Source organism: Penicillium angulare (assembly GCF_028827245.1).
Source record: "Penicillium angulare strain IBT 27051 chromosome Unknown utg000011l_segment0_segment0, whole genome shotgun sequence".
NCBI classification, from domain to species: domain Eukaryota; kingdom Fungi; phylum Ascomycota; class Eurotiomycetes; order Eurotiales; family Aspergillaceae; genus Penicillium; species Penicillium angulare.
The window spans coordinates 1,111,784-1,134,803 of NW_026623170.1; the positions used below are offsets into that span (position 1 = coordinate 1,111,784).

The window sequence follows — 23,020 nt, forward strand, 5'->3', positions numbered from 1 at the left end:
TAACACCCTTCGTCAACGTAAAGAACCACCGTGAAAAGCTTCTAGGGCTGGGTGGGGCAAATCCACATTTTCTGTACGGAGTCCGGGCGGACATGCATCTGTCAAGTAGGAACGTTCAGTGGCATGTATGTTCAGGAGTCTACGAAACTCACGCTGAGGCGATCCACAACCAGCTCGTACTCAACTCGTTATCACGCCTTCATTTCCTCTTACGAGAATTAAGGCATAGAGGCTCCACTGGATGGATCCGGTACTTGACAATTGCAGGGATTCACTTGGATGCCAAGCAAAATATCATTAGACCCGCTGCTGCCGAGCTCTTGCCGAGCCCTGGGTGTTGAGTTTGCAAAGCTTGATATCCTGATGTTCGACCTGTTTTGCAGCACTGGAGTCCTAGGAAAGAGCCCGGAGTATCTTGAAGCATGTCTGATTTGTACATGATTTGCACATTCTGTCAAGTTTGAAACCAATACCCAGATCATTCTTCTTCTCATTAGGCAACCGTGAATAAGAGATCCCATGTGCTGCAGGTGGACCCTTTTAGCGCATTCTGAATGACCCACACTCCAGCCCTGTAAGGCTGAGAACAGGAAATTCTACGACAAAAAAAGAAAAAAATACACTGATCAGAAACAGAAATAGGAAAAAGAACAGATCCGAAGACCGGCATCATAGACCAAAAAAACAAGGGTTGTACCGTGGTACCTGGATGGTACCGATGACCGGATCTTATCTGATGTCGCACATTTATCTGATCCGAACCCCCATTTCCATCTCTTCCATCTATTTTCCCTCCAACACAACCTCGCAACCATGGCCGACGAAAAGAGCCCAGAATACGATGAGAAAGTTATTCAGCACTCGTCAAAGAGTGACGAGAGTGACCGTGGTAAGCTTGAGGTTTTCATTCACTCCAATTAGAGTTTAGGCACTCAGTGTTGACAATTCTGCAGCGGAAACCGAGTCCCAGATCGAAGTCCTCAGGGCAGCTGGCATTGGCCTAGGAGAAAATGACCCTACTGAGCCGGTTCTCACCTTGCGAATGTGGATGATCGGAATTGTCTTCTGTCTCGTCGTGAGTGGGTTGAATACCCTCTACACTCTCCGCACGCCCTCAATCACAATATCCGCCTCGGTGGTGCTTCTGCTGGCCTACCCCCTGGGTAAACTTTGGGAGAAGGTCATTCCAGACTGGTCTGTTCCGCTGGGATCTTGGTCGTTCAGTCTGAATCCAGGGCCATTCAATACCAAGGTAAGTCTTGCATTCGAAATATCTGCCTGTCTTTCCCAACTTTAAGCTGACCAGCCTTTTTCCGATTAGGAACACGTTTTGATTTATATCATGTCGAATCTCAGTGTATACGTTCGTCTAGGTGCTGATGTGCTGACTGAGCAACAAATGTTTTATGGTTATCGAGCTGGCTGGGGATTTCAGATTTTGATCACTCTGGCTACATTCCTTATCGGGTTCTGTCTAGCTGGTCTTTTCCGGAGCATCGTTGTTGTGCCGAAGGATCTTATTTGGCCCGGAGTCTTGAGCGTCACAGCTCTGACCACTACCTTGCACAACGTCGGTCAAGATCAGGTTCAGTCCAGGTATGGTCACTTTTCATCTTCTATCCGTTGCAGGGAGTCTTTGCTGATTCAGAGACAGCTTCAACACGTGGAAGATTTCTCGTTTCGCTTTCTTTGCCATTGCAGGAACCGCATCATTCTGCTGGTATTGGTTTCCAGACTTCATTTTCCCCGCCCTTAGCACCTTCAGCTTTCCATGCTGGATCGCTCCAAAGAATAAAGTGGTGAACCAGTTGTTTGGAATGACTTCGGGCATGGGTCTCCTGCCAATTACTTTTGACTGTATGTTGTTCTCTCTACGCATGTACTCTCATGTTCTCACTTGCTCACATTCATTCACATTCAGGGAGTCAGGTGTCTTATGTCGGCTCGCCGTTGCTCATTCCATCATGGGCCATTTTGAACGTTTTTATCTCGCTGGTGTTTTGGATATGGATAGTGGCCACAATCTGCTATTACACAAATTTGTGGAATACTGGCTATCTTCCATTCCAAAGCTCGAAAGGTATTGTTCCATCCGAATCCGTTCAGTCTTTTATTCAACTGGTATTAACTTGCCATGAACAGTGTTTGACAATGCCGGAAAGACTTATTCGGCAAAGAAAATTGTCAACTCTGCCACTGGATACAAGTTGGATGTCCAAAAATACCTTAACTATTCTCCGGTGAGTTCTCCAGACGGGACAAGCTGAGTCCTATGAAGCTTATTTTGATAAAATAGGTATACATGCCCATTGTCTACGGATTGAACATGATGGGTCTTTCTTTCGCCACTCTCAGTGCGCTTCTTGTCTGGTCATTCCTTGAACATCGTCATTTTATGGCAGATGCCGCTAGACGAATCGTCCAGTTACTGAAGGGATCTTTGCCTGGCCGAACTAGCACTGTTCAAAACGATGAGACCGGTGCAAAAGAAGTTCCTGTCTGGTGGTACCTGATTGTATGTGCAGTGGCACTCTTTTTGGCCATCTTCTCAGTTGAATACTGGGATGTCGAATTGAGGTGGTATGGGGTCTTGCTTGCTATCGTCGTCGCTTTGGTTTTCTATCCTCCGGTTGGTACCCGATATCCTCAGTTCTGTTCTTCCGTTCAGTTTTACTGATACAGGTTTTTCAGCTGGCCATTGTCTATGCCACCTCCAATCTGAAAATTAACATTGATATTTTCTGTCGGATTGTTGCAGGCTTCGTGTTCCCTGGAAAGGTTCTTGCAAACATCTGGTTCTTTGACAGTAAGTCTCCCAGTCACCCTTGTCGGCTTCAAAACAAGTTTGAATGATACTAACAATAAATCCAGTCGGGTACATTACTACGATCAAGGGATTGTACTTTGCTCAGGACATGAAGCTCGCCTATTATTGCCATGTAAGAACTGTCTCTTCAGACCCCGTCTGATCAGAATCGCTAACTGCCAGGAAGATCCCTCAAAGACAACTATTCTTAGTTCAATGTGTCGGCATGGTTATGGGAACACTCTCCTCGGTCGGAGTTCTCAATTGGTCTCTCGATAACATCTCCGGAGTTTGCACTAGCGCCGCTTCCAACGGCTTCAGTTGCCCATACTCCACGACACACTTCAACACTTCGCTGATCTGGGGTGCAATCGGCCCTCGCAGATTCTTTTCGAACCACATCGGATATTCTGCCCTGCTGTATTTCTTCATCATCGGCGCAATACTGCCCATTCCAGTGTATTACCTCAGCCGTCGTTACCCGAATTCTATGTGGAAGAAGGTCCACATTCCCTTGTTCTTGGGAGGCTTGAACTACCTACCTCCTGCAACTGGCATGAATTACGGCAGCTGGGCGGTGATCGGACTCACTTTTGGATGGATCGTCCGCAAGAGAGCATTTGCCTGGTGGAGTAAGTATAACTTTGTGTTGAGCTCTGCTCTCGATTCCTCGGTCGGCGTCGCAGGTGTTTTAATCTTCCTTACGGTTTTTTTCACCGGTGCGAGTAAGCATTTCTCGTGGTGGGGAACTAAAGTCTACAAGGTATGTCATATCAGTTGGGAGCATGTAGCGGTTTAAAACATGGTGCTAACGCAATAATGTAGGATACCTGCGACTATAAGAGCTGCGCATATCTCGCAATCCCTGAAGGGGGCAAGTTTGGCGTGTGATTGGAAGCAAAGCCAACCAAGGCTTACGTATTCTTTCTTCCAAGGAGATCAACAACTTGAATACTATTTATATACGCTCGCAGCTTTATTAGGTGGATTATAGTGTTAGTGCCATGCTTGTGTTTTTGTTTCGATTTTATATTAGACAGTGGGAGATCCCCGAGTGTCGCTAGCTAATTAACAATTATTATATACAAACATCTACGTCTTGGCGGATTCTACTATTCCGAGTCTATCATAGCGAATGATCCCGCTTCTTAGAACAGCCAGATCCATTTACCCTTTTTGGCGACTTCCGCTGATCCGATCACGTGCAGACTTATCAATCTGATAAGATGGGCACGTGTTCAGGGTCCGATTCAACGGTGACGAGGACATCTAGAGCTTATACTGATTCCATAATAATTTGAGGGTTTATGAGATATCTAATTTGTTAGGAAAGTAAAACAAACGGCGTTAATATCAGGGAATTAAGATTATCCACTTCGGGCTCTTCCAGAATGTTGATTCCGATGGTTCTGTTCGGACATTTAATTTTTCTTTGGATGATTAAGTGGGTCAAGGCTGGGCAAGCGATCATCGGCCTTCGTCATTTCTCCTCATCCACGTTGCTCTCCAGACTGGCATCTGGCTTCCACTCGCAACTATGTTGCGCCTCGAATGGCTAGTGGTCACACTGAGTGCCTTGGGTACATGGGGCGCCTCGTTGCCGGGCGATGTGCGCTGTGTGACTGCCCTCTACTCGGCGTATAATTATATCACCTTCGCGGGTCTCCCAGCCAAGGGAATGTTCGACACACGATGCCAAAATCCCCTGAAAGTCACATCGATTTATGCAGCTTCTGAGATATATTGCCGAGATACAGAACGTGTTGCTGGCTTGGCCCAGATGGCGGCGGAATGTGAAGAGTTTGGCCATCACCAGCTACTTCCTAGAGAAGCTGTTGCGGGGAATTTGACGGAAGATGCGATACGGGGGATGCGCATCGTGAAATATGCAGAATTAACAAGGTCCGATGTGATGAATGCACCGGTCATGATTTCCGCGTCTTACTTCAACCGGGTATATAATACCATCGAGGCGCTTCAATTCGAGACTTGGTCACATCATGCATTTGGGTAGGCTTCACACAATTCTACCTCCTATGAGTGTTTTTTACTGATATATTGTCACTAGATTTGTCGGCTATGCTTATTGGGGGTTTTTTATTGTCCTCGCAATCGGGTACCGTCTGTGTGGCTGGGCCACCTATCAACGGAGAGATCACAACACCGGAGCGGGAGAAATTGAATCGCAAATATATAATCCAACCGGATCGTGGCACACCGGCCTTCCTCTGATAAGGGACACCTTGGGTTGGCTACAGACTCATCTACTTGTTGCCCCTCCGTTCACCTCACGAGGTCGTGAAGTGTTGCTGTGCATCTTCTCAAACCGAGCGGAGGCCCTTGCGGTCAGCGGGTTCTGGATCATCAGCATCACGTTGAGTTTTGTCGGATATCGAACATTTGAAGGAAATATCTAGTATGGCAAAGCGAAACACATTTTATTATGCAGTTGGCGGTCACTTACTCATACATGCTCTACAGCTGGCCAGACATTCCTAGTCAAATCCTCCGATACTCGGCCGACCGAACTGGCATCATGTCATTTGCAAATATTCCCCTATTATGGCTTTTCGGCGGTCGCAACAACATTCTGATATGGGCAACAGGTTGGAGCTTTGCAACCTTCAACGTTTTCCATCGCCATGTAGCTCGTGTGGCAACACTTCAAGCGGTAGCACATACCATCTTATATCTCATTATCTACTACAGAAGTAAGTTGGAAATCCTCTCATCCAAAGGGTTATGGGGCTTCGAGTCAGTAATTTTGTCAAATGCTAATTTCCTCATCTTGATTAAATTTAGCTGGCAAACTGTGGAGAGCTTTCAACAAAACTTACATCGTTTGGGGGCTACTCGTAAGGCTACACATCCCATGGGACAATCTTTAATCACGCAACTTGACGCTCACATGATGAATACCAGGGTGTCCTTGTTATGGTATTTCTACTTTTAACGTCCCTCGATCGGATCCGCTCTGGCACCTATGAAATATTTTTGATTGTACACGTCCTACTCTCAATACTCACCCTTGTCGGATGTTTCTAGTGAGTCTGTCCGTACTAGTCATTCTGTCCTCCGCAACTGACGCAGAAAAAGTCACACAATTATTTTCGAGGGACATGAATATTGGCAGTATCTGTGGCCCTCGGTGGGGATCTGGGTATTTGACCGGTTTTTGCGAGTCGTTCGGTTATGCTATTGCAATCTTCATGTCAGCATCTTTAGGCTTAACAAAATCCGCGCCACCTCCGCCCGGATGACTTACGACGAGGCAACAGATGTGGTCCGATTAGAAGTCTTACCAGCTACTCCGTTTCTCAGTCCCTCTCCAGGAGATTATTTCTTCCTGTACCAACCCTTTCGCTGGACTGGTTGGGAGAGTCATCCTTTTACCGTTGGTGCTTGGTCATCTCAAGTGGAATCCGCAACAGGATCATCGAGGACTGGCAAAGCGACCGACGCGTTGGATCTCTCTCAACAACCGCTCTTATCCAATGCGATTAATCAACCGGACGAACCTCTCCCCGCGGAAGAGTGTGAAAAAGAATGCGAAGTCTCCAATCTGAAGGCAATCTTCTGGATCCGCCCGTATAATGGTTGGACCCAACATTTGCGTCAACAGTGTCTGCGATCAAAAGTCCAGCCGGTGGAGACGACAATTCTTCTCGAGGGGCCATATGGGCATCACTTTCCGATTTGGAATTATGAGTCAGTGTTGATGATCATGGGAGGAACTGGGATTGCGTCAGCCGTTCCGTATCTCCAAGAACATATTCGGCGATCCAAAAATGAATGGGGAGAATCGTCGAAGGAAAAGACCTATACCCGTGATATTGAATTAGTTTGGACTGCAAGACAAATCGGTTTTCTTAATGAGGTGGCCAATCGAGAGCTGCAACCTCTATTGGCTCGTCAAGACTTCCAGGCCACTTTCTATGCGACAAGGGCTTTCACCTGCTCACCGGATGATTTGAATGAATCAGCATGTGATATCAAACTAGGTCGACCTCATCTGCAATCGCTCATCATGAGTCGTGCCAGCGATGCCTCTTCTGCTGGGGTTTCATTGGTGATTCTGGTTTGTGGACCTGCCGGTATGGCGGATGAAGCACGAGCAGCCACTCATTTAGCCATGCGACAAGGTCACAGCTCTATCAAATACGTGGAAGAATCGTTTGCTTGGTAAAAGTCAATGTGTAGCTCGAACCTCCTAATCTTGAGGGCGGAACGAGCTTGGTCTTTCAGCCCAACATATTTGACAAATACTCGTGTGAATATTCTGCATCGGATATGCTTGCGATCCTGAATTTCCCTCATCATTGAATTCACCGAACTATCCATGACAAACAGAAATCAAAAAAATCTCGCTTGAAGAGGTAAAGAGCATCGTTGCAACTTCTTCACATCACTCAAAAACCTGATTTAGGTCTATGCGACTTACTAGCAACTTGTCGATCGACTAATCAAAAGGACCTCGACTTTCATTGCTTATTCTCTTTTTCGACCTATGATAGACGGTAATAGATACGATATTTTCGAATTATGCATGATGCAGTAGGCTGCTCCTGCATCACCCTGCATGGAGTTATTGATTCCAAATCGCTTATACGAAGTTCAAAGAATGAGTAAACCGGGCTCAATTTACGACAAATCTTGTTCTCTACCATATGAACCCTTTACTAGAATTATTTTATGATCCCAATGAACTAAAATAACTTCAATTTACATACTCTCAACAAATTTTCCAAATTCAATGAGTCTTTCGTTCGTCAACGGGTGATCCTCCCGCCCCGGATTTGATGTGTCCACTTCCCACTATACGAAACCAGTAATAGCGTCGCCAATCTTAAGACGCCACTCGTGTTTCCCCTGTTCGCTCCAACTTGGAACTCACCAATCACAAAGAAAAATAAGTAGCGCCGGAAAAAGCACAAATCTACCAAAAGTACGAAGAGCCCCTGCAGCCGACAGCCGATCATCATCAAAAGCATCAAGCCATTGCCAATAGCCTCTCGGGCCGTGTAACCCGCATTCCACTCCCGGGCTTGCGGGGACCAATACGCACCAGTCTCCCACAACCTTGTCCCTGTTATAGTCAATGATCGACAGGAACAAGTGTGATTGTATGGTGCAGATGCAGGGTCGGTGTTCGTGTTGACCATGTCCTACACCAGGTTGCCTGGTCGCTTTGCCAAGGACAACCCTGATGCTCGTATATCCACTCGAAAACAATATTCTCCCAGCGCCACCGGCGGGGCTATTGAGTCTATTGATCTCAGGGTCTATGATGTGTGATACTTGGGGAATTTACGGCTGAACGATCATCGTTTTTGCTGCAGGAGAAGGGTACGAAAATGAAAGCAGACCTTGGCAAACACCTGAGTGTTAGGGGACAAAGCTCGACTTCGATGAGAAAGAAAGGTATAAAGCATATGTGATTCCCTGTGGATAATTCTTTTCATCATCCTCAAGCTCATTCTCTATTACAGAAAGCAAAAGCACCTCTCTCTTCTCTCATTCACTCATTGTCTTTGATTCAATTCTTCGCTTTACGCATCCAAACACAGTCAAAATGAAGTTCTTCGCTGCCGCTCTTCTCTTCGCTGCCACCGTCGTGGCCCTTCCCCAGCCTGGTGATGTAAACACTGGTGGTAACAAGGTCAAGTACCCTGTCAGCAACAAGACCACCCTGAAGCAGGCCCAGAACACGTGCGGCAACGACGCTAAGGTCTCCTGCTGTAACGAGGCTACCTACACCAAGGATGTCACCAACAACGCTAACGGGCCCTTGGCTGGTGTCCTTCAGTCCGCTCTGGGTGCTGGCTCTGGTGGTCTTGGTCTCTTCGGCCAGTGCAACGACCTCAGCCTCAACGGTATGATAGTCTTCAAGTCCCTTGGAATGAGAATCACAACTCACTGATACTTTTCTAGTTCCTGTCTTGAACGTTGTTGGCGGTGGTCTCGATCAGCTCGTTGAGCAGAAGTGCAAGCAGAACATTGCTTGTTGCCAGGACACCAAGTCCGATGCTGTATGTTTCTCTTTCTTTCCTTTTGCCCTTGAATCAATCAACTAATCGATCTACCTTATAGAACGGCAACCTCATCGGTGTCGCTATTCCCTGCGTTGCCCTTGGCTCCCTCATCTAAGCATTTGACGAGCTTATCACCGAGATTATCTCACATGATCTCGGGCAGGAACATACAATTTTAAGAGGTACATATATGTATACTGCACCTGTGGCTTCCGTCAGAGAGGGGCTTTTCTTCCAGTGTTTCCAACTTAGGATCTCCTAGTTGGGTGCTTCAACTGTGTCATTCATTCTTTACCATTTCGTTCATAAACCCGAGTTGGTTACATACAATTATGTATTTAGCTTAATTAATTTATATTGCATGTTCTACGTTATCATAATTCTTTTCTCATTCAACATCATGATCATAACATGATGCGCTCGTATCCGATTATCTTCTTTGAAATCTCCTCTCGGATTATATTGGGATGGTTGTTCGATTCATTCAGATGATTCACATGGTCTATTTCTCAGGAATAGCAGGGTGGTCGAGGAAGCTGCATGTATGTAGATGCCCCACAAACCAATAAGGACGCCTTAAATGAGGACAAGAAAGTAATATCGCATATTCATCTTGATAGATCGTGAAGGAAAAATTAATGAAAGAAAAGAAGAAAAGAGGGATATACAACAAGAAGGCAAATTTGGTGTAAAGAAAATAATCAGAAACAAAAGAAAGGGTATCTATCGCAAGATGAATGGTATTCTTCCAGCCCTGAGATATGTGATCTAGAAGTTATTTGGGGGAAGTTGCTCGTCTTCCCACCGAATCCACACGAACTCCCAATTTTTCCAACTCGGCAACGTCCAAAAGACCCCGTCCATCAAACACCCACTTGGGCTCCACCATGTTGTATGCAATTCGAGGCCACTCGATCGGTTCGCTAGTGGTGGGTCGGGTAGATAGAGATCGGCAGTCCGTGCAATCAGAGGGACACGTCTGTGAAGCTGTCGCCTCCGAAGTATTGTGGGTCCAACGCGGTTTCTTTCCAGGTGTGTTGCGGAACTGATCACAGTCTGTGACTACCAGCACGGCATGAGCTTGTGAGCAGGCCAAATGCGGATCAGTGTGTAGTTTTATCGTGCCTCTTTCGGAAATACCAGGACATGCTATCTCTAGCTCACGCATGATGTCGTCGGGCCGACAGTAGGGATCGAAGATGGCTATCTCGCCAGGTCGTTCTTCCAATAATGATCGGATTACTTCCACGGCTAGCGACTCGCGTGTGTCGCCGGTGTTCTTTTTGAATGCAAATCCGAGAATTGCTAATTTGTGTCCCACTAGATTTCCTTCGAATCGGTCGATGACCTTTCGAGCGAAGCGGTCGCGTTGTCGCTCGTTCATCGTGTTCACTTGTCGCCAGTAGCTGGCTACATCGTCTAGGCCGAGTGACTCGGCGAGATATGCTAGGCTGGCTATGTCTTTTCGAAAACATGAACCTCCAAATCCTAGTCCTGCTTTGAGGAACTGTGGTCCTATGCGTGCATCCATTCCAATGGCTTTGGCAACCTGGTCCACGTCGGCTCCGGTTCGTTCACAGATCGCGCTGATGGAGTTGATACTGCTGATTCGCTGGGCGAGCATTGCGTTGGCTACCAGTTTTGCCAGCTCGGAGGACCAGCTGTTGGTTTCTAGGATACGATCTGTAGGTACCCAGGCTGCATATAGGCCTGCAAGTATATGGGCTGCTTGTCGTCCTGTAGGCGTTGCCGCAGATCCGATCAAAACACGGTCGGGCACCGTGAGATTTTGAACTGCAGAGCCTTCAGCGAGAAACTCTGGGTTGGAGAGTACTTCGAAGGGTACACCCGGACGATGAGCGGCCAGCTAAACACGCATGGTCAGATTCTGTCGTTGATACGAGAAAAAGAAAGAGGTGAAAAGATTCAAGGGATAAAACTGTACCATTTTGCGCACTCGATCTGCTGTACCACCAGGGACTGTACTCTTTTCCACGATGATAGCTCCCGGCTTAGCATGGGCAGCTACATCTCGCATGGCGCCGTCGAATGCAGCCATATTTGTAGCACAGCCTGCACCCACTCCAAACATCTTGGTAGGTGTGTTAACCGCCATGAAGATTATATCGGCTTTTGCAAGGGCTCTGGCTGAATCGCACGAGAAGCTCAAATTCGGTTGGCGTGTAGTCAAGTACTTGCTACCATTCTCTGTGTCATCTCGAACGCTCTGAACTAGTTCGTCTAGTCCTGGTTCGTGTACGGGTAGATGCGGTGATTTCCATTGTTGAATCCGACGAGGGTCTCGATCCAGTACTTCCACTCTCACGTTGGGGTTGTGGAGAGCTAATACTGCGGCCGTGGGACCTCCTGTTGAAACGTCAAATTTGTGTTATCCTTCAAGTGAACAATGGGACTTACCAACGTATCCTGCGCCCATGACGCATACATTCTCCACTATATGAGTGTAAGGGTATCCTTCGAGAGTTTCTCTGGATTGCGGTGACTGTGACAGCTTCAGATCATCGATTTCGGAGGGTCGAAATAGAGGACTTGAGCTTGGGCTGGTGGGAGCTGTCGAGGACAGGCTACCCTCTGAGAACAAGACATCCATGGGTATATCATCGCACATGATTCATGGGTGTGCTGAGAGGGAAGAAGTTGAGAGGAGGGAATGTGATTTTAGATAATTCAGGATCTCTCTAGAATTGAGATAGGGGAGGGGAGGGGAAGAGGGGGGAAGATGCAGGAGATCGGCGAAATAAGGATACTCAGACTATTTCACGATGGAGTGAAGGGTAAAGAGTCTATGCGTAGTGGAGGTGGATTAATTATAGTATAGTATAGCATGTACCTGGGTATAGGTAGTAATTTAGTACCATAATCACCAGATTATAGTAATCAATGATCATCTGTGAATCACCAGATTATAGTCAGTCATCCGCTATCTAGCGTGAAATAATGTCGCATTCATGAGTTTCTTCATCCTGTTGATTCCTCTTACTCGTCGTTGTTGGGCCACGCGGGACACAGAAGAACGCGACTGGCTCAACCACGTTAAGTTGATTAAGCAATCCTCACCCGCTAATTAATGCACGTGTGGAACAAGGTTTACAAGCTTGAACAAGGTTGGACCCCGTGACTCTTTACTTTGCATCGTGATTAACGAAAATGTCTTATATATGCAACCAACGTAGCATGTTTTGGTTTTCCGTCAAGAATAGGGGGAATAGTAGAATGCCAGTGGTTATTCTGGTTATTCGATTTCCATCATGATTGAATCTGAACCCTTGCTTGCCTCAACCTTTCAGGGTACAAGTGAGGATTTTCCTAGTATTCTACATGGAAAGAAAATCCTTTTAGCCACTGAATCGTGGGGTCCTGTTAATGGTGTCAGTCGCACTACTCGCAATTTGGTTGAGTACTTGCGCGAGAATGGAGTAGACCTTATGTTGGTCGCACCACAATTCAAGGGAGATACAAGCAAGGTGAACCAGTCTTGGGAACGACGATTACCAGGATGCGCTTTGCCTTATAATCCTGACTTGACTGTGGTTTATCCATTTCATATTGGTGACGTCTATCGACAAACATTCAAACCCGACATCATCTATCTAGCAAGTCCTGCTTCCTTGGGGTTTCAGATGTTGCTGCAGATTCGCCAGTTGCGATCACCACCACCGGTACTGCTTAACTTTCAAACGGATCTCTCAGCATATTCGGAGATCATGCTACCTGCGCCGCTGGATCGGTTTGGTGTCTGGTTGCTGGCTGTAGTCCAGGGCTTTCTTTTTCGCTCACGGGCTGTCCATACTATTTTCTACCCTTGTTCTGCTATTCAAAATTACCTTGAACATGCAGGAGCGCCGATGGATCGACTGCTCCAGTTGGGTCGTGGTGTAGACACCAAAGCCTTTTCGTCAGATCAACGAGATGATGCCTATCGTCGAGAAATAGCACCAAATGGAGAAATCATCCTTATTTGTGTTTGTCGCATCGCTCCGGAGAAAGGCTTCGGGTTTCTCTCTCAGGTTGCTATTCGTCTAGCTGCTGAGAAGGTTCCCTTCAAGTTGCTCATTGTGGGTGGCAATCGTAACCCCGTTGTCGAAAATAAAGTCAAGCGTCTTTTCGACAGTATACTTCGCCATGTGATATTTACCGGCTTTCTCACGGGTTCGGCACTCGCTCGCGCTTATGCCTCGGCTGATCTCTTTCTGCATTGTTCTATCACTGAGACGTTTGGGCTGGTGGTTCTTGAGGCTATGGCTAGTGGGATCCCGGTCATTGCTCGTGATCAGGGTGGTCCTTCGGATATCATTCGCAATTGTCACACTGGATTTCTTGTCCCACCTCATGATCTTGATCAGTTTGTTCATTTAACACGCAAGGTGGCTGGGGATAATACTTATCGTCGGGAGCTTGCTGTGGCGGCTCGTCGGTATGCAGATGATACTACCTGGGAGAAGATTAATTGTCGGGCTGCGTGGCAGATTGCTGAGTCTTTGACATGTACTGATCAGGAGTCGCATATGTCGCCGAGGGTTCAGGTGAGGCCTGGGATTATTGCATCGGCTATGGAGCAGGTGAGGCTGGTGTTGGCTGTTGGGATTGTGTATGGGATGTGGTTGATTGCTGTGGTTCCGTTGATTGTTCATGGGAATCGGTTTCTTCCACGTGCGTGGCAGACATTTAAAAATCAGTTTCAGTATGTTAGTCCCGTGCGGAATTGATGATGAGATCGATGATACATGTGTTTGAGATATGGAGGATCTGGTTTACGATTAACGCGATTTCTCGCACCATCATGATTCAAATGTGGATATCAGACTCGGTAGAAATGAGATACGATCCAATTTAAGATCCATGATATATTGGTCTGTAAGGTAATTATAGTAAGTAAAATATTTGAACTTCATAACTTGAAGTAATCAATTTGATTAATTTCCTGACGTTTAGATTACAACCGCACGGGAGCTGTATCCTTGCGAACCAAGATATGGCCCTCGGTAACTAGAGAGTTTGGACAAGAAACACCATCCATGAAAGCCGATAAATTCGACAAAGTAACACCAGCAATTTCCGTCAGTGCCTCGCGCGTGAAGAAGCCCTGGTGTCCACATATCAGAACATTGGGGAAGGTCATCAGACGCATCAAAACATCATCATCAATAATCTCTCCAGAGTGATCATTGTAGAATAACTCTCCCTCGGCTTCATAGACATCCATCGCGATCCCACCCAAGTGCCGTGTCTTCAGTGCATGAATCACGGAAGACGTATCAATTAATCCTCCGCGAGACGTGTTGACTAACATCGCCCCGGGTCGCATTTTTCGTAGAGTGGTTTCATTGATGAGATGACGGGTGCCCTCTGTCAAAGGACAATGCAAACTCACTATGTGGCTCTCCTGTAACAAGGTATCCAGGTCTACTAGCGTGCCGTATTGTCGGAACTCGTCTCCAGCAAAAGGATCATAGGCTAAAAGACGACAGCCAAATCCATGGAAGATCCGAGCTGTTGCAAGCCCGATTCGTCCAACGCCCACGATCCCAACTGTCTGACCATGTAATGTCGTTCCGAGGAGACCTTCGATATTGAAGTTTCCTTCCCGGACGCGGTTATAGGCGCGATGCGTCTTGCGATTCAAGGTTTGGACTAACGCGATCGCAAACTCGGCTACCGCTTCGGGTGAATAGGCAGGTACATTCGCGACGAAGAGGCCTAGTTCTTCGGCAGTCGCTAGATCGACGTGATTGTAACCTGCGCAACGGAGGAGAATGGCTCGAACGCCGTTTGAATGGAGGGCACGGAGAACACGTCCGTCCAGCGTGTCGTTGACAAAGACGCAGACGGCATCGCAGTCGTGTGCTAGAGGGACGGTTTCTTCGGATAGCGCAAATGCGTGATACTCTATGTTACACCGCTCTGCGAATTGAGCGGCCCGTACCTCTTCTAGGTATATGCGATCGTAGGATTTCGCGCTGAACACGGCTAGCTTCATGGTTGTGATCGTCGACTTTTGCTACACCGGCTTTTTGGTAATGAGCTGCAGATCGACCTGTTCGGGGCATGGCTTGTCCTCTAGGTGCAGTATCATTTTACGCTTGGGCCCTTGTTAACCTTATAGTCATGACGACATGTGGATTTTGGCCGATTCTGGATGCGTAACGTGGGGAGTTGTCGGATTTATTCTCCGTTCCCCGGGATACATGTAATTTGTATGGCTGCAAGCGGCGAGGAGTAACTCCGTGTTGGTGTTCAGATACATGATGTAGTGGTGCTTGTTACCAACAGTTGAAGACGGGGATAATGGAGATGTTTCCCCGGATATCCGATCGAGAGGTTCAAGGGAAAGGGGGGCAAAGTATGGAGTGCATCATTCAAGTTCTTGAACCGTGCGTTGGCCACGGTACTTTTGTTCCATGCACATACTAGTAGTGAATGTAAACAATCATCATCTGGGATGGACGTGTAAGGCTGGAAATCAGATCCGAAGTCCTGGCGGTAAAAAGTACATTTGGTGGAATATTATCATTGATATTAAGAGCCTTGGATATTTTTTCCCCGATTCCTACTTGGTACTATTGAGGTGTAGTTATCATACTACATAGTATAGATCGTACCATAGTTCCCCGAGTCGGTGGAAGGTGTTCCCTCCGTCCGCGGTCTCCCTTTGTCGCCAAGCCATACCGGAAGATCGTTATGAACGCCACTTTTTTGGAGTAGGTAAGGGATTGGAAGGATTTAGGATTAAGGATTTGGAGAAGGAGACTTTGGAATTTGGACTGGACTTGGGGGCGGACCATCTGAGACTCATTTGCCTTCGGGGCACATTATTCTCAAAAGCCACCGAGACTAGGCTATTCAATAGAGTGAGAGGCTGGGAAGCTCGGACGGGAACCGAAGCACATCGGATCTTTCTGGAGGATTGCCGCATTTAGGATGACCACTGGAAATAGTAAACCATTGCTGTTTGATTGGTGGAAAAGACCCCTGCTATTTCTGGTGGGCTGGATTCTGTTCATCGGATCAATTTTGGGGTTCCTTCCTCACTAGGAATCATTGGAATACCGAGAGTTTTGAAGACTTAAGGCTTTTAATGTGAATTAGATGTACGGAGTAGTTACGTTCTTATATTATACTCTCGTATCCTATACTCTAATTAAGAATCAAAGAATATTAATAAGAATTTGAACATTTGAAGGCATTTGGCTCCGAGTAGGCGGCTATCCAATCAGAATGGTCCGATAAGCCAGAAACGCCACCTGCTTTGTGATTGGCTGGTCTACGGCGCTAGTAAACTTTGAGCTCGAAAGTCGGGACAAAGATGAAAAAGAAGGCCGAAAAGGGAAATGAGGAATAATTAGGGAAAGAGACAGACTCGGTCTGTTTGGATGCAAGGGTTTACAGGTAGATAAGAATGATACTAGACATATATATAAATATTTATATACAAAGTACATATGGCACTCGAGTCGACGAACAAAGTACAGTACTGCAGTGGAGTGTTCCGTGGAGTAGGCGTTGCGCGGAGTTGCGGAGCCTACAAGTGGGGAGAGTCAGGAAGAAGCCTCGAATGCGGAAACCCATCATGCGCGTCGTCGGTTATCCTCCGTATCACTAAAAGAAGAGCGAACCTGCATGAAATGATTAGAATCAAATGCGCCTGGTTCTCATTTGGACTGGGAGATCAATCCAATCTGATCTATGGGAATCAGCGGTCAAGAGGCGTTCGAAGGGAGAAAAGAGAATATCGGTGAGCGGAGGTAGAGGTACGGCATGAGATAGTGTTCGAGAGGGATATAGGAAGTACCGGATGTACAGCTGTATCGGATGCCACATAGCTCGAAATAGAGCATGTACAATGTAGTAGTGTGCATAGACTAGTAGAACTCCGTGACTCTCTGGATAAATCCAAAGATGCTACTCTCCAGATTAATTATTTAATTTGAATATACCCCCGTGTGGACTCCGAACAGATCTAAACTATAATCGCAGGTCTCATCCACGACTCTCCGACTCCTATATAGTCCGGACGCTCTCACTGACCTTCTCTTCTTAAGTCTGGCTGAAAGTAATCCCCCTCTGATCTTCTCCATCTTCATCGCTTTTACCCATTTCCAAAATCTCCATTTTTTTCCTTTCCAAAATCTCCACTTACCTGCCCCGTTGGGTCAGGACTAGTCTTAACGCTCTCCCGCGGCCCACCGTGACCGCCATCTCGGCCACTCACCGCGCATTTATTCTTTGCCTCTCAGAAAGCACACGAGTGCCCCTCGACATCATCACTTTCTATGCGAGTTCGCCTCCTTTTACCGCGCCCTTAAGCATTCTCCTCCCCCTTTCGGACCTATTCTTATTTACTTCAATCACTTTCCCACCTTTCACCTTCCCACCGCCTCGTCTTCCCTCCCCTTCTTCGACGAACAACATTCTCTCACCAATATTCCCACATCTTATCCTCACATCTTCGAAATGGCTACTGTTATGACGGCGCCGACCACCAACCAGATCTCGGCGTATGGTCACCCCTCACCCACCAACTCAAATACGACTACTCCGTCCAATAATTCTCCTACTTCTCCTCGTCTCACAACCGCTTCGCTGCACCAGCTACCCCTTCAGTCTCGCCAGTTGCGCCCGCCCAAGGGTCCGCTTTATGTTCCTGCAGCCCTGCGTCCCACTGAACGGCCCCAGAAATCATCCCCAATCACCCCGCCTCGCAGCGTACATGGTTCCCTAGATAGCTTGAGCGAAGAAGCTGCTGAGCCTATCAGCCGTCGTTCAACTATGGAAAGCAGGTCCAGTGGAATTAGCAAGGTCGCTAAAAATGAGTGGATGAAGACCGAACACCTGGGAGAGGTTACTGGGTTGCCTACTCGCGATCACTGGAAAGTAAGTTGCATCTTGTACTCAGGGGGATCCCTCTTCTTTTATAAATGGTGCGAATGGTTCTGGATGGCGTTTGTGCCTGTCAAAATGTCGAGAGCGAGCACGCCATCGCCTCGGTATGACGAGCGCACAATACATCATCCATCCTGCGCGACCGAATACTTCTCACATCACATCATAATACACTGGTGCTAACCTCTTCTGCTCTACAGGCTGATTCTGCTTCTCCCAACTGCGACTCGCCTACCTGTCGTTCTTCCTTTGGTCTTTTCCTGCGCCGTCACCACTGCCGTCACTGTGGTCATGTTTTCTGCTCCTCGCACACTCCTCACATTGTTCCTCTTGACCAAGAGGCACGCTTCCACCCCGACGGTGGTCCTTCCCGTGCATGCGACTTGTGCTGGAGCGCCTTCCAACGCTGGGGAGAGAATCGCACCGACCGCCTGAACAAGATCCAGAATAACATCGACACCGGCAGCATCAATGAGGAAACCCGCTCTGAGGACATGGATGCCAGTCAAGAGTCTGGCCGTAACGCTCTCCAGGCTAACCTGGGCCAGACTCCTGATGTTGCTGCCAGTGTTCCTCGTGACTGGAACTGGAGCACTTTCTAATCTGTTCTGTTCTGATCTACGTGATATGTGATACCTACGCTATGCATTGGGTTCACTGCGTTCAGCGGGTCTGGTCGGAGTCTTGCCTAAGCTTTCACTTCTTACAACCTCTTTTTTTTCTCTTCCCCTTTTTATCATCGCCTTAGATGATTGCTTATGATTTGCGACCATAGATATGGAGTTTTATCGGCGCCCGAGGATTCAAGGGCATTATGCGTTTCGGGATATGAGCTTTATTTGCTTATGCGGTCTCATGACAACTAGACGTCCCTTTTTCTTGTTTTTGCAGCGACTCCATTGTGTGGTGGCCGCTTCTTGCGTTTTCTGTTTTCTGTTTTCTGCTTTCCGTTCTTGATACCCAGCTATTTCTATCGAGTGGCGATCTCTTTTCGTTTTCCTTTTGATTTGAGTGCCGGATCTGCAGCTCGTGGGCATGAAATGGCCTGGGGGATACATCGATTGATGTTCCCGGAATGAATTATCTATCAATCCGTTTAAACTTCCATTTCCTCTCTTAGTCCTATAAAAAGATTTATAGATAGTCTTTCTTGTAAACATATCACTTAAAACAGCCGGTCTCCGACTCGGGTATCACAGCTTAGACTTAGAGTTCGAGGATGCCATCGGCTCTCGAGCGATCGCAACCTCAGACCACCATGGATAATTAGGTGAACTCATCACCGCAGGATCCGATTCAAAACAAGGCCTCCGCTTCTCCAGAAACGAATTCACCCCCTCTTTGTAGTCTCTATGTGACGTCAGTAATTTGCCATTTGCCATTCGCCATGTTTGACTCTCTCGGCACTCAAATCTTATTGATTGATTGCTTAAAAGCTAACAAACACGCTAACTACTACATGTAGATCATACATACCGTTGTCCAATCATATGGTGAAATACTCTTGACTCCAATAGATGTGCCGCCTCGGGAGACTCGGGACACTGCCACATTAGAGCCCTGCTCATGGAAGATGCTAGCAGACTGACGTTTTCTGCCATGTTTTCGGCTAGAGAGAGGCTATACGGGAGGATTTGGGTTACATCGGGCAGTATTTCTGTGAAGAGGGAGCCGAAATGGGTTGAGGTGGGAGGGTAGATTTCGCCAGTTGTGATTAAAGTCATTGCTCGTGAGAATCCGATTAGGCGTGGGAGGAAGTATGAGGCGCAGGATTCGATGGTTAGCCCTCTTCGCGTGAATACGAAGCCGTATTTGCTTTTTTCGTGACATATACTGGGTAGAATGTGTTAGTTGGGAGATGCGATGTAGGGAGGTTGAGTATGTGGATCTACCGTATAGCTGCTGGTAGGGTCATTGTCATTCCTACACCAACGGCAGACCCATTCATCGCTGCAATGGTGGGTTTGTGGTATCTATGCATTGCGAGTGCGACTCGTCCTCCGCTTTAAGTTGGGAAGTTAGTAGGGACCTGTCAGTGGGGATGTAGGTAGATCCGATTGCTTCAAGTGCAAGGTTCTTCATCTGGGTAGATATCTTACATATCTCGAAAGTCACCTGCTTTCCCTTTTCCATCCCCAAATCCAACATCCAGATCTGATCCAGCGCAGAACATCTTTCCTGCTCCGGTGAGGACGACTACTTTCACGCGTGGATCGATATGGATCATTTTGTATGCTGTTGTAAGACTATCTGCCATCTGGGGTGTGAAGGCATTGTGTTTCTCTGGTCTGTTCAAGGTGATTATTACTACCGGTGTTACTGCCTGTGTACCGGTGGGGTGGTGGCTTATTTTGATGTGTGTTAGATTCAGACTCTCGTATGAGGCTGGGAGGTCGATTGATGCGGAGGTCATTGTGGACGATATCATTATGTTGATTTGTTGAGAGGCGGGTTGTATGGGAGTGTATACTAGGCATGTATTTCAAGTTGGAGGCTAGTTCGTGCTGACTATATGATCTAGCCACTGAATCGGGGGCTTGAGCACATTGCGTCCCCCGCATATGCACTATTGATGTGTGCAGTCACGGTATGCCAGTGCCTCGGTTGCACGGCGATCATCTCGGGTGGACGTTGCAACATATGAAAGATGAGTTATGTCGTGTATATGAATCATCTCTTGAAAATAGGGTTCTTAATTGAATACATGCAAATACTTGTGTACGAATTTCAAGTTGGTTTTTTTTTATTTGAGACTTTCAAGTTGGGAATGGAGTAGTAGTCTCATGTGCATCTACATTATATATCTGGGCCCTTCAAATCTCAATTCTCAAAAGCAGTGCAGGACTTCCCAATTTGGAATTTCCAAATCTAGGAGTCATAGCAGTACACATAGATAAACCAAGCAAATCAGCGTGAAATTTAGGCAAGTTCATCTTATCTGAGTTGTAAAGATGAATTTGTTTCTTATTCAAGCCATGAGCTGTATACATTCAAGTGCTGCGGCCCTGTAATGGAGGCACTTTTATTGGCTCCTGTCTTCTACTATGTGGGTCCTCCCCACCAACATCTCGAAACTGCGAACTGATACCTCCAATGTTGTTTAGGGGGTATGGGATTTTGAAGTCATAGTATATACGTAAAGGCGTTTGCAATTATTAATCAAGAGAATTTGCTTCCCTTTGAATCTGTATACAAAGGATTGTTATGATCGTGATGTTTTCTGCTTCCACTATTGAGTGCACGTGATATAATGCAATCAAGGTCATGTGACCTTCCACTTCCTCTCGATCCGCCTCAACGACGAGAGTACCGCTTCTGTGCCCTCGCTTCAAGTTCCCCCGCAATCATGGCTGGCCCTAGCAAGTGTGAGTTGAAACTGACCCCTGAACCACACAGAGCTCGATACTGACCAATTGACTCCAGCCCTGATCCTTGACCCGGCCCTCCAGAGATACTACGGTACATGAACCTCATTCCCTATCCTCCCACCCCATTTGAAGCAAATACAGCGAGCTACCGCGATAAATATCTGGAAGACATGCGGAAGTGGTCACATTGATCTCGCTATCAACCTGTCTTGCTATACATCGAATCCCGGACCGGAAACATGCAATCATCAACTGACAGACAACCATAGAACTCAATGCCAACCGATACAAGTTCTTCCGCTGGACCCCTCGCCATGCTTGGATGTCCTTCATCTACATGGGTCTGATCCCCGGTGTCCTTACCTACGTCGCCTACAACACTGAGGTATGAATAATCTGCGAACCTTTCCTAATTAACATATTCATCTACTCCGAGGGACGCAAACTTAACATTTTACAGGGCAAGTACGAACTTCGTGGAAAGCGTAAGGGAGATACTATCTCTGAGTGGTAAAGAAATATTGAGATGATGTGTTTTTGAATCGACGGTGGTTACAATGATCACAACGGGCTACTGACAAGTATTCGTCTATTACCCGGAGAGACCGTCGAATGATGGAAGTGGTGCTTTGAAGCAAAATGCTTTTTTTTTCTCGTCAACTCCCAGTGCCTGATTGGCCGGGCTATGTACCTTACTGCAAGCATATACCGCATGTATTTTCTTCTGTTCTTTGTTCACATTTTTATACTTGAGGGTTGAGTCCATGCGTCTGGAAGTGATGCGTAACGAGTTCCTAGAGCCAATTATGTAGTTCATGTACTTCCGGCTATATGGAATTCAGTAAAGGTTTGCTACAAAGGAGCTACATTACCTGGATCCTAATGTATGTTACTTTGTTTCAGAAAAGACATTCATGAATGCTATTTTGCTCATTCCATAAATTAATCATCCACAGGCTAATATTACAAAGCCTCCAATGAAGATATCTCGAAAGCCCCAGTCACATTTGATATGATGCAGGCCTTGCTATATCGCATGCTTGATCATTTTTTGTCTTTCAGTATCCATCTAATACGGAGCCCATCCTCGACGGCGGCCCCCTCTCCCTCCCCCTTCAGGAAGCCTCTCGCCTCTTTTCCATTCTCCCATGGGAACGTGAGGAGGCTCTCCGCGATCTCCACCACGATTACCACCACGACCTGGCCGCGAGAACCCACTATCTCGGAATGCGCGCATACCACCACCCATTGCTGGAGGTGGCCCTGAGCCAGAACCAGAACGAGCCGGCGGCGGTGCAACTGAACCATCCTCCAACGGCGCTAGAATTGCACACTCAACGTAGTCTCCAATGATAAACCGCTCATCTTGTAAGGCTTTGTCTGCATCCGAGCCTTGGAACCGAAGTGGGCCAGCACGTGGTCGTTCTTCGCTCAGGTTGTCTGCATCTTTATCCGTCCTGTATGGACTATCTCTCGGTCCCACAATGACGCTTCCTAAATCTCTGCTCAAGTAGCGGCCACGCGCATCGGGTCCCCCCATCACTACGCCGCGCGCATCGCCGTAGACTAGCCGGAAACAAAGCCGAGTTCCGACGGGCGGATCGGGTAGTAATGACGGCAGTGCGGATGTTAGAAGCTGTGAGAGCTCTCGAAGTGTGCATGATTGCCAGGTGTATATTTCTAGATGCGGTGGGAGAGCTGTTGCTGTCGCTGGAGGAGAGGTTGCGCGAACGGCATTTGGCCCGCTGGCTGGTCCACCGCCGCGATTGCGTGGGGGAGGGGTAATGTGATAATCGGATAGAGGGTGGAAATTGTTGGCTCGGTAGAAGAGCTTCAGGTGGAAGGGTGTGGTGGTTTGGCGATTGATGGGGGCAGCTTTGGGGCCTTCTCGTGAGGTAGTAGCCATTATGGCA

General features: G+C 47.2%; 10 protein-coding genes across 10 annotated transcripts; 6 read left to right on the forward strand and 4 right to left on the reverse strand.

The window, feature by feature from the left end:
• Positions 1–813: 813 nt before the first annotated feature.
• Positions 814–3,697, forward strand: N7478_012570 (uncharacterized protein; the record flags this gene model as incomplete). The annotated part of the gene is made up of 10 exons (XM_056928784.1): positions 814–889; positions 954–1,252; positions 1,322–1,596; positions 1,655–1,857; positions 2,143–2,240; positions 2,297–2,629; positions 2,692–2,806; positions 2,872–2,939; positions 2,994–3,569; positions 3,632–3,697. The coding sequence occupies 10 exons, from the start codon at positions 814–816 to the stop codon at positions 3,695–3,697; spliced, it is 2,109 nt and encodes a 702-aa protein (XP_056773342.1).
• A 646-nt stretch (positions 3,698–4,343) lies between these two features.
• Positions 4,344–6,992, forward strand: N7478_012571 (ferric reductase family protein; the record flags this gene model as incomplete). Its single annotated transcript, XM_056928785.1, has 6 exons — positions 4,344–4,816; positions 4,875–5,222; positions 5,288–5,517; positions 5,609–5,661; positions 5,729–5,850; positions 6,023–6,992. 6 exons carry the CDS (start codon positions 4,344–4,346, stop codon positions 6,990–6,992), a joined length of 2,196 nt encoding a protein of 731 aa, XP_056773343.1.
• A 1,386-nt stretch (positions 6,993–8,378) lies between these two features.
• N7478_012572 (conidial hydrophobin Hyp1/RodA) lies at positions 8,379–8,953 on the forward strand (the record flags this gene model as incomplete). The annotated part of the gene is made up of 3 exons (XM_056928786.1): positions 8,379–8,679; positions 8,738–8,835; positions 8,897–8,953. 3 exons carry the CDS (start codon positions 8,379–8,381, stop codon positions 8,951–8,953), a joined length of 456 nt encoding a protein of 151 aa, XP_056773344.1.
• A 660-nt stretch (positions 8,954–9,613) lies between these two features.
• ugd1 (UDP-glucose dehydrogenase) lies at positions 9,614–11,449 on the reverse strand (the record flags this gene model as incomplete). The annotated part of the gene is made up of 3 exons (XM_056928787.1): positions 9,614–10,705; positions 10,784–11,205; positions 11,257–11,449. 3 exons carry the CDS (start codon positions 11,447–11,449, stop codon positions 9,614–9,616), a joined length of 1,707 nt encoding a protein of 568 aa, XP_056773345.1.
• Positions 11,450–12,107: 658 nt separating this feature from the next.
• Positions 12,108–13,565, forward strand: N7478_012574 (glycosyltransferase family 4 protein; the record flags this gene model as incomplete). The annotated part of the gene is made up of 1 exon (XM_056928788.1): positions 12,108–13,565. One exon carries the CDS (start codon positions 12,108–12,110, stop codon positions 13,563–13,565), a length of 1,458 nt encoding a protein of 485 aa, XP_056773346.1.
• Positions 13,566–13,792: 227 nt separating this feature from the next.
• N7478_012575 (2-hydroxyacid dehydrogenase) lies at positions 13,793–14,836 on the reverse strand (the record flags this gene model as incomplete). Its single annotated transcript, XM_056928789.1, has 1 exon — positions 13,793–14,836. The coding sequence occupies one exon, from the start codon at positions 14,834–14,836 to the stop codon at positions 13,793–13,795; it is 1,044 nt and encodes a 347-aa protein (XP_056773347.1).
• A 2,474-nt stretch (positions 14,837–17,310) lies between these two features.
• Positions 17,311–18,341, forward strand: N7478_012576 (FYVE zinc finger domain-containing protein; the record flags this gene model as incomplete). The annotated part of the gene is made up of 2 exons (XM_056928790.1): positions 17,311–17,730; positions 17,940–18,341. 2 exons carry the CDS (start codon positions 17,311–17,313, stop codon positions 18,339–18,341), a joined length of 822 nt encoding a protein of 273 aa, XP_056773348.1.
• Positions 18,342–18,932: 591 nt separating this feature from the next.
• N7478_012577 (Enoyl-CoA hydratase AKT3-1) lies at positions 18,933–20,152 on the reverse strand (the record flags this gene model as incomplete). Its single annotated transcript, XM_056928791.1, has 4 exons — positions 18,933–19,145; positions 19,216–19,348; positions 19,632–19,742; positions 19,839–20,152. The coding sequence occupies 4 exons, from the start codon at positions 20,150–20,152 to the stop codon at positions 18,933–18,935; spliced, it is 771 nt and encodes a 256-aa protein (XP_056773349.1).
• Positions 20,153–21,085: 933 nt separating this feature from the next.
• N7478_012578 (uncharacterized protein) lies at positions 21,086–21,621 on the forward strand (the record flags this gene model as incomplete). The annotated part of the gene is made up of 4 exons (XM_056928792.1): positions 21,086–21,104; positions 21,163–21,198; positions 21,377–21,492; positions 21,568–21,621. 4 exons carry the CDS (start codon positions 21,086–21,088, stop codon positions 21,619–21,621), a joined length of 225 nt encoding a protein of 74 aa, XP_056773350.1.
• Positions 21,622–22,176: 555 nt separating this feature from the next.
• On the reverse strand, positions 22,177–23,013 carry N7478_012579 (SAP18 family protein; the record flags this gene model as incomplete). The annotated part of the gene is made up of 1 exon (XM_056928793.1): positions 22,177–23,013. One exon carries the CDS (start codon positions 23,011–23,013, stop codon positions 22,177–22,179), a length of 837 nt encoding a protein of 278 aa, XP_056773351.1.
• Between the last annotated feature and the right edge of the window lie 7 nt (positions 23,014–23,020).